This window comes from Euwallacea fornicatus, chromosome 2 (genome assembly GCF_040115645.1).
Source record: "Euwallacea fornicatus isolate EFF26 chromosome 2, ASM4011564v1, whole genome shotgun sequence".
Classification (NCBI taxonomy): Eukaryota; Metazoa; Arthropoda; class Insecta; order Coleoptera; family Curculionidae; genus Euwallacea; species Euwallacea fornicatus.
In genome coordinates this window covers 1,072,451-1,085,616 of record NC_089542.1, presented here as the reverse complement: position 1 = coordinate 1,085,616, position 13,166 = coordinate 1,072,451, and the positions used below count along the sequence as shown (strand labels likewise).

Below are 13,166 nucleotides of genomic sequence, written 5' to 3'. Positions count from 1 at the left end.
GCCTTCCAGGTCAATCTGGGGTACCCCAGTCTGCGCAATCCAACGGGGAAATCCCGGCTATCGAGATCGGACTCAACAGTAGAGATTATGCTACACGTTGATTTGCAGATCAAAATTCGGGCCATTGTCGTTACTTTAGCATGGGGGGTTGTTTTGTTTACCTTAACACATATATAGGGTGGCTTTGTCACTCCGAAACTTGCAATGAGAACCGTATTCCGTTTTGTTTTTATTAATGCAGATGATGGAAAGTGTAAATATCGAGATGTGTTATTCTCACTCGTTTATTAAACCATTTCTTCACACTTGATTTCAATAGAACAATACATGTAAATTTGTTTACACGAAGGCAATTTTTTCCTAAAACTTTTATATCAGTTACAACCTTTTGTGTTATGTGTACATACAAGTCATGTAAATAATGATGTAATTAGTTGACGCTTTATCAGTAATCACAGTCAAATCAAATTACGTCATTTACAGTATTCAACTTTTTCCGTTGAAAATTTAGGTCAACTCCTCTCTGTGAATCTGTATCAGTTTTGTATTTGTTTGTGCCAACATGTTCGTTATAGTTTTGTACTTTTCAATAGTAACTCTTAATGGATGCTCAGGTAAAGTTAACGCAACGCAATATTTACTTAGATTTCACTCTCAGACACAAACTCAGAATTTTTGTAAAAATTGTAGGTTACAACCCAGGTGTACTGATCGATACCAAAATCGTAGGCGGAGACATAGTAGACATAAAATATCGACCTTATCAAGTTTCGATTCAGTTTAATAAAATGCACTTTTGTGGTGGCGCTCTCATTACCACCAATACAATAGTAAGCGCCGCTCATTGCTTCGGTACAAGGTACTTAATATGCCACTATAAAATCTCTTTTATGGCTTATTTAACTAATAATTTAGTGACTTATCACCTCCTTATACTGCGAACTATGGAAGTAATTCAACAAAGGGGTCATCTGTAGGAATTCAGTGGGTTCTGGTCCATGAAAAATATAATAAAGACAGTTTGGACTATGATATTTCTTTATTAATGGTAAGTCAGTAGTACGTTTCGTCGCAGTGATGGCCAAACGTGTGAGCTGCATTAACAATTTTCCTTGGCTCCCATCTAATTCAAATTATCAACAAATAAATTTAAAAAAAATGTATTATTGTCTTTTTATTAACGTTTCATCCACATCTGAAGTGGGCATTATCAAACATGTAAAAAAATAAGTAAGTTCCCACGTTTCTTGATGTTGACTGAGCAACTGGAAGTAGGTAATCCGTCTTATTTTTCTGCGTGCATGCGCACGCGTACGTTCCTTACGCCTATTCCTGCATGTTTTAAAATTGGTTGAGCCATTTTTGGGGAACTGTAGTTTTAAAATTCATTTTTAATATTTCAATTACTTTGTATCTAAACAACTAGTTTGCGGAAAATTCTGTAACATTTCTTCTGAAACTGTATCTATTTGATTGTGATGACGATTAATATTGCTGTCTTCACATAGGCTTGTAATACCAGCATAGGCAAATGTGGCCTATATATTTTTGTCGTCTGTTGGGACCGAATAAACTGGGCTGTTCTGCATGTGCTCCCTACAAATATTGCAAGTTGAGTTATTATTTTTTTCTAGCTTGAGTCACATATACAATTGTCCCCGACAGTAGCCTTAATCAGATTGTCCGAGACCTATAGATATCAATGGGGAAGCTTGGCCACTGTAAGCGGTTGGGGATTTGAAAATGTACGTATTTCTCGTGAATGTGGCCAGTATAATATTTTACTTATAGCATTACCTCCTCTTACCTAATATAGTAATCATAATCAAGGTGCTCTCGTACATGGGACGATGTCGCACGAGAGATGATCTGCAGGACCACCCGTAGTGGTGGTCAACTTCTCTCAATAGTTGTAAGAGATGCAAAAGAGGTATATGCTGTTTCAATTTATTTAAAATCGAGCGACGCTATGGAAATCGATCGTTTTTCCTTTCCATGGCCAACGTACAGGGATAATAAGCGAGTTCGATATATAAATGAAGTTAGAAAACATAACTTCATTCATATGTCGAGAATCGATCAACCAAACATCCTGTAAAAATTCCGCAACTTTCGAAACAATTGTTGCTTATTCGATGCCGTTAAAATTAGTAACCCGGATAGTTAAGTTTTTCTTTTCAGGAAAATGGAACCGTTTCACCATTATTGAGAAAAGTTGCTATACCTTTAGTCATCCCTTCTGTATGTCAGAGCTACTATAAAGGCCTTATTCTAATAACAAAGAATATGCTTTGTGCGGGTTTTCCTGAGGGAGGAAAGGATTCATGTCAGGTACGTACGAATTTTATTTTACGTCAACACTATGCTCCAATTTCATGGTTGGCATGATGGGTTCTCGAATATTATACAAGTTAATGAGCAGTTCTGGCTTGTCCGCGTCTTGGGAAATTTTAACAATTATGTTTTTCGAAACTGTTTTAACTATTTATTTATTTATTTATTTATTCATTTTTTTATTATTTAGTTCATTTATTTTTCATATAATTCAAATTTGCAAGAACGATTTTATTGCAAAAGTTTTGATTTTTGGTTTTTAACGTTAAAATAATTATTAATTACCTCCTAATTTTGTCTTAATTTTTTTACCCACTTTATTTGATCAATTTAGGTTTTGTTATTACAGGGTGATAGTGGAGGCCCGTTGGTGCAAAACAATAAACTTATAGGAATAGTAAGTTTCGGTATGGGTTGTGCCAGGAAATCGTACCCAGGAGTTTACACCAACGTGGGAGAATTAGCTTCATGGGTAGCCCAAAACTCCAACTATACCTTAGCATCTGCAAGTACTTATAATTTAAACAATTTATGTTTGATTTCTGTGATATTAATTGTTTTACATATAATTAGTGACAATAAATTATAATTAGATCTTGTAATAAAATTGAATAAATTATCATAAAATTTTCCGTCATTAATAATCATTCCTTACAGTCATTGGGTATACGTAACTATCTGGGTATACGTGAGAGGTTGGTCCGGACCATTCTAATAAATTTTTCGTCTTTCGGTCAATCCAAAATACGCAGTGTCTCGATTTTCTTTTGGCACAACTTAGAAAGAAAAATTGCACTAGAAAAATTATCAAAATGCAGAGAGGGTATTTAAAGCGTTTGGAGCCTCTAGAAGTCGGGTAGGTACACAATGAATCCAATTGAAATTAAAAGTGTTGGTGATTCGCACAATTTTCATCGCCATTAAGAAAGTAATTTTTAAAATTAAGGGAGATAATTTGACAAGATATTTGTCCGAAGAATGACCGAGGCCGTGGAAAATGGAACTAGAACCCGAAATGAGAGAATGGTGGAATGTAATGTAGAATCCATTGCCTATGAAGTCGTTGAGACAGTTAATAAATTTATTAATCAATCGCAGAATTCAGATTAATTCAAGCATGATTTTTAATAATTGCTCTAAACTTGAATAAACTGTTTTAAACTTATGTAAGCATGAAAATTTTTATTTCACAAGGTTGCGCGTGATACATGAGATTAAATTAGTGAGTAATATTCAGAGGCAGCTTCAAGTATTGATGAACTGGTAAAAGGGTTTGAACGTTAAAAATCAGCGATTTGAATAAAAAGAGCGTTTTATATATTGGCCGCCAATTTGGTTCGGTGCAGAACTGGGCATGGACAACATTACGTGCCCTCCTCCATGGGATTAAATCGAATACAGATAAAGGAAGAAGTCGCGAAAATTACAAATCGGTGCCGAAATTTAAAGAGTCATGATTTTTTTTTTATGAAGGGTACGACATCTACGGAGCGATATTATTCAAAATGATTCTGTTCTCACGCGTGACCCAATCTTACGTTGGGTTAACAATTTATAAACAGGAGGTTCAATAATGAAAAACAGGCCTCCCGGCCCTTAATGTACTGCGCGTACTCCAGAGTATATATTGAAAGGGTGAGGCGAGCGATATAGGGAAGTCCACTTCGCTTTCGCTCGGAAACATGCAAAATGTAATTTTATTTTCATGATTATAAAATGCTACGTTTTTGACCATGCTGTTATAATAAATGACAAATTATTTATCAAAAACTAAAGATTATATGATTATTTCAAAAACACTCGATTCCCATGCCGACTCTGTATCTCAACTTTCTATAAAAAAACATAGACGCTCGCAAAAACTGGTTATATCCGGTAAGAACATTCCTCGGCCAACAGCAAAACAAGGTGACGATTCCCAGAACCGGTAATATCCGGATTCCAGATATTCCACTCCGAAGTGCTTTAGCGCCGCTTAAAGGGGATGTTCTATTTTAAAAAGAGATAGGTCTGAAGATATGTAGATCAGTGAGTCACCGCAGGTAAGCGAGGGACGAAAGCGTCGAGACAAAAACCAGATAAGAACCTCAATAGGTGTAATATAGGAATGCCCGTTCATACATCTGTTCTTGCCTCGGGTACTCAAGTTACATGACTCGGGGAGAGACATAATGATAAAGGAGTTTTTCTCCGAGAAGCATGTTATTTACTTCATTATAACCTTAAAAATATTCGTATTGACATTGGAAGATCGTTGTTATTACGTAATGTGTGATTCGAATATAATTAAAGCAGTTTAAAATTATGTTTTGCGGTAATACCTATCTACAAGAAACTCCTAGGATGTGTGAGACTAAGTCGTGAATTAAGCGTAACACTGGTTAACTTAATCTTCCAAGTTTCGATGTTGCCAAATGTCCTACTTTCTGTCTTTGCAGGTCAATTTATTTGCCTTCATATCACGCTGTGATCTGTCATTTTCAATACGATTTTTCCTTCACTTCAAAATAAACAATAAAGATTTTATAATTTAGCGTTATTTCATTTAGGTTAATTATTGCGTTAATTTGGAATGCCAATTCGCAGCCAACGGAAAATTCATAAAACTTAAGATGCTGTGGAAGTGTGTTCTGAATATACGGTCACCCCATCGACTTTTAGGGTATAATTTAACATTTCAAGCCTCTGTATTATATTTTCATTATTCCCCTAAATAACTATATTAATGTTACATAAGAGTTAAGAGCTTGCAGTTTTTTAGAAATTTCTCCAGAAGCCCTATTAATTCCTGTACTAATAGTTCCAAAGAACTCATAAGGAAACAGTTTTCCAATGCCTGTAGGAAACCTCGGATGAGCACTAGAGAAAATAGTAAAATTCTACCAAAACTAGGATTATTTGTCACAAGCTGTGGAGTTATAAAATTGTACTTAAGCACTACAAATAACAGGTCATATTGTGAAGCCCGCCATTCGAGGTTGGCTGGATATGAAACTAATGATGTGGCAAACTTAAAGTTTGATTATAAGCTGTTTTGGCTGTATTTGAAGCCACATATTTGGAGTTTTGTAACCGCAATATTGGTAAATCACAAGTTCGTGAAAAAACCTGTGGCACCAGGAAATTAAAATGTTTTTAGGGTGCTTTAGCTGTTGCTCTTCTAAACATTGAAATTCCACAAGTTATGGGTGGGGTAATTAATGTATTGGCAAAGTTCAGTAATGAACATGATAGTAAATTGTTTATCTCTGAAATACAGAAACCAGCATTTAAGTTGATTGCTATGTATATTGCTCAGGTATAGTACCAATTTTTCCTATTTGGAAGTGGTTAAATTGTGGTACACGTCTCAAATTAACTTGCAGTGTGAAAGTCTTGTAAATTTCAAAATTATTGTTAGAAGCTCATATAGTGATTGGCATAAATAACTAAATATGGAAATACATATTTAGAAGAATGGAGAAAATTATAACTTTCCCCATCAGTAGGTTTCACCCAGAAAATACTATGAATGTACATTAAAGAAATCTTGTATTTTTATTTCTGGGTTTTTATAACTATATTATCTCCTTCAGGACTGAGACAAAATGCTGCAAAGATCCAAATGATTCTTATTATATATACAATACATATTTAATATTTATGTAAATTTTATATAAAATTTACGGAAAAAATGGTGTGTATGTTGAAAGGTAGTGATATTTAGTGATTAATTTACTACTGCTTAATTCACTTTAATTATTGGTTCATCTGTGCTCAAGTGTGTTTACTGGTCAAATGATTTCTAGAGTTTCTTCACTTTCTTCTATATTTCGACCTTATCAAACTTAGGAGAGAAAATCGCATATCGCATGAAATCTGATCTTTTCGCCTCGATTTTGCAACAAGACATAGCATTTTTCGACGCCCAGAGAACTGGCGAAATTGTCACCAGGTATTATATAAAATTTAGATACAAATCCTAAGCGTGATATCGATTATCTCGTTTTTAATAGACTTACGGCAGATATACAAGATTTCAAGAGCAGTTTTAAGCAGACTATTTCCGGAGGGCTTCGAGCCGCTACTCAGATCATCGGGTGCTCAGTCTCCTTATTGCTAATCTCCCCTTATATGACGTTTATTTCCCTGCTCTGCATTCCTTCAGTGATCGCAGTGGGAACCTTATTTGGATCCGTTCTGCGGGTTACATCTCGAAGGGCGCAAGCCCAGGTGGGTGGTGAGTGTCCTACTCCTATGTAGGTGTTACGTTATTGGCCCGAATAACTAATATTCAAGTCAAATGACATTGCCGAACCCGGTCACATCTTAAGGGACAAAGTTCATTAATTATATTGATTTAATAATGGAGACTATGTATATAACCGGCTGGTCAAGTCAAACGGGACAAATAACGTAGCTTTTAGGTCGAGAAGACTACTGCAGTGGCTGATGAGGCCGTCAGCAACATCCGCACTGTGAGGGCGTTCGCAATGGAGGATCAGGAACGCGATATGTTTCTAAATGAAGCTGAGAAAGCCATGGTTCTAAATGAGACTTTAGGCTTCGGAATTGGAATATTCCAAGCAGGGACTAACATGTTTCTAAACGGGTTGGTTTCGATTTAAATGAATTCGATTCGAATTCTATTTTAATTACAATTGTAGCACAGTATTGATGACGTTGTACATGGGCGGATATTTGCTTTCTACTAATCAACTATCTGCGGGGGAGGTGATGTCGTTTTTGATGGCGGCGCAGACGATTCAAAGATCTCTCGCGCAGGTGTCTCTTTTGTTTGGCAGTGTTATTAAAGGGCTCGCTGCGGGAAGTCGCGTTTTTGAGGTGCTCAAATAAATATTTGTTGCATTATTTGGACTGTATAAATAAGTTTATTAAAATTTTAGTATATTAACAGGGAACCATCTGTCCAGCTGAAAGGTGGGAAGACTATTTCCGAACAACTATTAAAGGGAGACATTGAGTTCAAAAATGTCACCTTCGCTTATCCCACTAGAAAGCAACAGGTGGGTTTTACGTTTTTTTTTCTTTTTGAGAATTTCAGTAGGATATTTAAGGACGCAATGAATTGTTGCAGGTTATTTTGGATAATTTCAATCTTACGGTGCAAGCGGGAAAGACCGTGGCCATTGTGGGGGCATCTGGCAACGGGAAATCGACCATCGTTGCACTTTTAGAGCGGTAAGTTATGACTTAAATAATTTTTTAAAATTACAAAATGAAGAGCTATCGTTTATGGTTATTGAGAACTGTTTGATCGAGCATTTGCACAGCAAGCAATGAGATACTTTTTACTTATTGGTTAGTGGTGGCTAACGCAAATTGGGAGCTTTAATATATAGACTTTTCTATCTGAAAATGCTTTTCCATCAAAAATGACTGACCTATTTCTTTATAAATAATTTTTACAGATTCTACGACGTAGATAGAGGAGCGATTGCCATTGATGGCCACGATATCCGTAGTTTAGACCCTTCGTGGCTCAGGAGGAGAGCTTTAGGTCTTATTAGTCAGGAACCGGTTTTATTTGGCACAACGATCTTAGAAAACATTCGATACGGCAAACCCGAGGCCACAGATGATGAGGTTTATTCAATAACGGCGCAATTTTCCATTTCAAAAATATGTGTAGTTTTTTTTTTCAGGTGAAGAAAGCTGCTCAACTTGCCAATGCCGATGACTTTATCGGTAGCTTTCCCGACGGTTATCAAACAATGGTCGGAGAACGAGGCGCCACTTTGTCTGGTGGTCAAAAGCAACGCATTGCAATAGCGAGGGCATTGCTTAAAGATCCAAGGATCTTATTATTAGACGAAGCAACCAGGTTAGTGTCAACTTACGAGAAATCGTCGGGTAGATTTAACTATGTCTCAAATCGATTACTACAACCGAGAACACATTACTAAAATTTCTTTAGTGCTTTGGATGCAGAGTCCGAAAAGACCGTGCAAGCGGCTCTGGATAACGCTAGAAAAGGACGGACTGTGATAGTAATCGCCCACCGGTTGTCGACAGTCAGGAACGCCGACGTTATTTTGGTGTTGAACGGAGGAAAAATTATTGAGGTATAAAGACTGAATTTCATGCTTTAAAAATTCGCCTTCTACAGGGAAATATATTCCATTTTCTGGATCAGATTGTTTTTATACCATTTCATTGATTTTTTCAGTATTCTTTCTAATTTATTTAAATCAATAGATGGGAACTCATGAACAACTACAAAACTTGAAAGGGTATTATTGGGCGTTGACCTACCAGCAACAACAGCATCCACCTGAGGCAGGATAATTTAATCACGGAAGTAGAGATACTTTATTGATGTTTATATTTTTCTTTTTGGGATATGAAATTTCTGTGTATTTTTTGTTGGATTAAATACAGTTTTCTTGCATTTTTACTCGTCTTTTTTTGAGTTTTTCCATATATTCCAAAGGGATGATCAAAAAATAAATAATACGGCTTTTGCTGAATAAGAAAAATAGCGATTTGAAATAAGCTGTTGGCGATCGTTTTCTATAGTGATTTTCTAATCAATATCTATAGTATGTTTCAGTTTAAATCTTTTAGTAAAAAATATCTCGATTATTAATAGCCATCATTGTACACTTGTGCGTTAATAGTTATTTATATAATAAATGAAGAAACCTACAGCCATTTTTCTAAGAAGAATTTAGGGCTCGCTATGCCCTTTTCCAGTTTCTTTGAAGCCAACGAAACAAACATATTAAAAAAATAAATATAATTACTCGATGTAAATTTACATTAACGAAGATAACTGACTCATAAGAATTCTCAAATCTGATATATTTTTTGATGTTAACTTCTCATTGGTACTGGCCTTTATCAGGCATTTTACTTCACCTTTTATCCTTTGGATCACCTGTGACACAGTCTCATTTTCTTCCTCAACCTCTTCGTTTACATTCGTCATAGGCGCACTTCTAAAAGTCTTCGTTACGTTTTCTTTGTTGGCCCTCATATCCGGCAAACTTTTGGCCACACCAACGGCCTCTTTAACATTATCAAATTTGAATCTTTTTGGATGAGGATAATTCACCACGTTTTCTTTCCAAGTTAGACATTTGTGTATAAATTTTCTTTCATTGTATTCGAAATTTTTAACTTTGTTTAAGGGATTTCTCTTAAAACTTTCAAGATATTCAAACACTTCATGGGCGAAATAAGAATCCCAGCTGTCTAATAATTGGTTTAAGATATCTGGTTGTGAATGATTTAGGTTTTTCAGCATTTGCAGGTACAATTCTTTGAGTACAGGGTTGGTTTCTGTAGCAGACTTGATAAGTAATCCTATGTCTTTGGAGCCTATTGCTCCTAAGGTTTTATATCGCCTGAACAATATTATTTGACACATTTTAAGAATACTAATCCAGTAAGCCTTATTGCTTACCATGCATTTTAGCTTAGTAATTATCTGAAAATAAGTTTTCTTTTCGTGTAAACATTATAACACGTATGAAATAGAACTTACAACGTCTGGATGTATTTCCATTGCAGATAGACTGGATACTTTCGCTGTAAAATATTTCATAAGGTTGTTTTCCAGTATTTGGTTCGTAATGTCGAAGGACCAGAATTTTTCTAGCGTAGTTAGAATTTCGTCGCCTCTTGGATGTATTAAGGGGGCTGCGGCGATAAGGGCCGAGCTCTCTGCCTTATTAAAGAAGAACCAACGAATAGTTAAAGCTAACACGATTTGAAATTCGACCAATTATCAAAATTAAATGATATTTTGCACAACAAATTTCGGCGGTGTAGAGCGTGGGGTTAAGGCCCACTAAATATTTTGCGGCCATTGAACATATGGAACTCCTTAAAAAATACTCACAATATTGATAACAACTTCTTCATCAGCATCATATCCTAAAGATCCGACACAATCCGCCATGGACGAAACAATGGGCTCCAGCGCAGACTGTACTAAATCCACGGGTAGATACTCAAATCCCAACAATCTCCAGACTTCCACGCACTGCTCCGGCCTAAACAGTTTTACCACCTGTTCTTTGAAAACATTTGGCAATTGCTGAAATAATCTGTGTAGAAGGCATTTCAAAAATTCAATATCGGGTCTATGGGTGAATATATCCAAAGACAGTTCCGATACGCCATAGAGGAGGTTTATTAGAAGTGTCAGGTTTTCTTCGCTGGTTATGTTGCTGAAATTTGGTTTGTGATACAGGAAATAGATTACAGGACAAGTTCAACTACCTTGAAACTAGTGACAAAACCTCTAACGCCAGTACGGCTGCAAAGAAATTGTTTTGGAGCAATAAATATTTGAGCAATATATGCACACTTTGTATGGTGGTGTCGTGAATAAGGATGCCTCCACTAAGATTTATTATTAAATGTTGGAATATTTCTGCGTTTTTTCTTTCACTAAACAACATTTTGTGACCTGAAATTCGCATAAACGTACATTCACAGCTACGGCTGTTCTAAACGGCATCTTACTTACAGAGAGACAAAAGCGTGAAAGTACTTTCAGCCAAGCTGATCATAAGTCCAGACCAATCTGACGTAATATCACAGATAAAACTTAAAATTTTGTTAATCAAAATCAGGAAACCAATGGAGTATTTCTCGAAGTAATCCGTGTTTTTGGAAATTTTAGTATAGCTTTGAAGTTGACGCTAAAAACGTTCTTAAGTTATAATGCAATTACTTTAACCTTTGAGCGCAATTCACCTTAAAAACTTCACCTTCAGCTACTAATAAATGCCTCAAAAGCTCATCAAACACCGTAACAAGTTTATTTTCTAACTCATTGCTTTCATTGGACAAATTCGTATAAACGAAATATTCTGGGGAGAAGCTAAAATGTTTTTAAAGTTGTATCTATAATACACTAAGATTTATGAGTACCATAGTTCAAATATAGAGATAATTCATAAATATTTAGGGTTAATCTATGACGAGGATGTTCTGTGCCATGATTGCTCATTTCTCTCAGTCAAGTGAAATTTCAACTTAACTTGATTGAGATAATCAGCAATTGGACTTACTTCAACACTTTTCCATAGAACACTAACAATTCCGATGCAACGATATCCGACAATTCTACCAACTGAGTAAATGTAGTGCATGCAATTTTGGCCAAAAAGAAACCCACTTTTAACTGCTTACAGTATATTTGAGGGTCCTACAAAACTTCCAATAATCTAAAAGAACCATTAGCAAAAACATGAAGCCTTACTTGATCTTTCAATGACTCCATAACCCTACAGTAATCATCACCCAATAGTTTAATGCAACAGCTTATATTTATATAACTTTCTAATAAGGAGGAGTGTTTTGTTGACATAGTTATGAAACATTTCCAACTGGATATAATGCTGCTAGCATCCATACTGCTCAGGATAGCTGGCATTTCACAAACTGCAATCAGTGTCTGTCCCAGTAAGCTTAGTTGTTCAGCATTGTCTTCAATGCATATACATCGTTCAAGAAGAATTAAAAAGCTTGCGTAGAGGTGTTTAACAACTTCACATATTCTTGAAAGTTCTTCTATATATGAGTTTTTATATGCCTCTGAGCTGCAAAAAAAACATTTCTCGTATATACAGAGTGTCTCACATAAAAATGAATAACACGGGGATCTTGATAACAGTAAAAAAAAGTTACATATTTAAAAAAATTATGATTGACAAGATTATTTACTTTAATGAACAAATTTTTGGAATAACCCTATACTTAGTTTATGATAAACATCCATTGACTGTTATACCTTAATGTACTAGGCATAAGGTATATACATACCTAGTGTTCCAATGCTCAGCTGTAAGTTTAATGTACAGGGGCAAGGACTTTAAAACAGATTCTATCTGAGTGGGCACTATGGGGCATTGCAAATAAATTAAATGTAATAACTCCTGCGCAATTTCAGTTAACTGGAAGCTGGTCTGAAATGGGCATATTGTAAATTGTTTTAAGAGTAATTACATAGAAAGTGTAGTCAAAATAGAGCATACCTCAAGATTTCCACTTATAGTTGTACGGACACTTTGGTCTTCTATGATTTCATATAATGAATAATTATCAGAATATATCTAAAATTGCCACTTTCTATAATTAGAGATGCTAAATGTAATGAATGACTAAAAGTTTACATTACTGAGCCGAATTTGAATGGCAGGAAGAACCCTGACTAGTATTTTGGATTCGATTGTGGCCATGTCTAAGTCTGTTAGCACTTTTACAATTGATTTGATATTGGAAACGAATTTATCATTTGGGTCAGTATTATTCAACAATTCCTGGGCCAATGTTAAGGAAGCAAACAAGTAAAGTCTGACTATGGGAGTTTGTATCAACAACAATATGAATGGAATTATATTTCATTTGAAAGATTGGTGTCTCTTATGAGCTTACTGGACTTACGACTTTACTAGACATACTGGGTTGATAATTTATTTTTTCCAAGACAACACATCTGTATACGAACTGAGCATTTTGCCCTCCTTAAAGGAATTAAAGGATACAATTCTTGATTCCAGTTCTTCCATGCTGCTATATATTTTTCCTTGGTTACTTGGTTAGCAGATAGGGGGGCAAGACTAGTTACTTAATTTTAATTTAGTTCTAACACATTTGACTTTAAAAAATTGCACGTACACACAAAAATAAATACAACAAAACTAAATTTAAGTAACAAAAACATAATTAACTGAAATATAAGAATATTCAGATAATAATTTTAATTTCAAATATCGGCGGAATTTGTAAACTAAAAACATAACCTAATATTGGCCCAAAAGTAATTAACATTATATTTACTGTTATACTTTAGAAAATATGGCAACGTCGCTAGC

At 35.3% G+C, this 13,166-nt stretch overlaps 3 protein-coding genes across 4 annotated transcripts; 2 read left to right on the top strand and 1 right to left on the bottom strand.

The window, feature by feature from the left end:
• Window positions 1-416: 416 nt before the first annotated feature.
• LOC136345196 (trypsin 3A1-like) lies at window positions 417-2,963 on the top strand. Its single transcript, XM_066293264.1, has 6 exons — window positions 417-614; window positions 691-859; window positions 916-1,048; window positions 1,635-1,745; window positions 2,182-2,331; window positions 2,684-2,963. Exons 1-6 carry the CDS (start codon window positions 563-565, stop codon window positions 2,921-2,923), a joined length of 855 nt encoding a protein of 284 aa, XP_066149361.1. The 5' UTR covers window positions 417-562; the 3' UTR covers window positions 2,924-2,963.
• A 1,871-nt stretch (window positions 2,964-4,834) lies between these two features.
• Window positions 4,835-8,731, top strand: LOC136345376 (mitochondrial potassium channel ATP-binding subunit). Of its 2 annotated transcripts, none has more exons than XM_066293629.1 (13): window positions 4,835-4,996; window positions 5,096-5,417; window positions 5,474-5,632; window positions 6,123-6,268; window positions 6,330-6,546; window positions 6,741-6,925; window positions 6,981-7,158; window positions 7,221-7,340; window positions 7,412-7,515; window positions 7,746-7,920; window positions 7,980-8,158; window positions 8,252-8,399; window positions 8,533-8,731. In XM_066293629.1, the coding sequence occupies exons 1-13, from the start codon at window positions 4,947-4,949 to the stop codon at window positions 8,620-8,622; spliced, it is 2,073 nt and encodes a 690-aa protein (XP_066149726.1). In that variant the 5' UTR covers window positions 4,835-4,946; the 3' UTR covers window positions 8,623-8,731. The 2 variants fall into 2 exon arrangements, with proteins under 2 accessions (XP_066149726.1, XP_066149733.1); XM_066293636.1 differs by having other exon boundaries at window positions 4,896-4,996; window positions 5,088-5,417.
• Window positions 8,732-9,058: 327 nt separating this feature from the next.
• Window positions 9,059-13,071, bottom strand: LOC136345372 (uncharacterized). Its single transcript, XM_066293615.1, has 12 exons — window positions 12,837-13,071; window positions 12,465-12,611; window positions 12,327-12,404; window positions 12,115-12,257; window positions 11,552-11,891; window positions 11,361-11,497; window positions 11,044-11,170; window positions 10,814-10,988; window positions 10,564-10,753; window positions 10,181-10,511; window positions 9,824-10,006; window positions 9,059-9,766 (listed from the first exon to the last, which is right to left on the bottom strand). The coding sequence occupies exons 1-12, from the start codon at window positions 12,858-12,860 to the stop codon at window positions 9,092-9,094; spliced, it is 2,550 nt and encodes an 849-aa protein (XP_066149712.1). The 5' UTR covers window positions 12,861-13,071; the 3' UTR covers window positions 9,059-9,091.
• Between the last annotated feature and the right edge of the window lie 95 nt (window positions 13,072-13,166).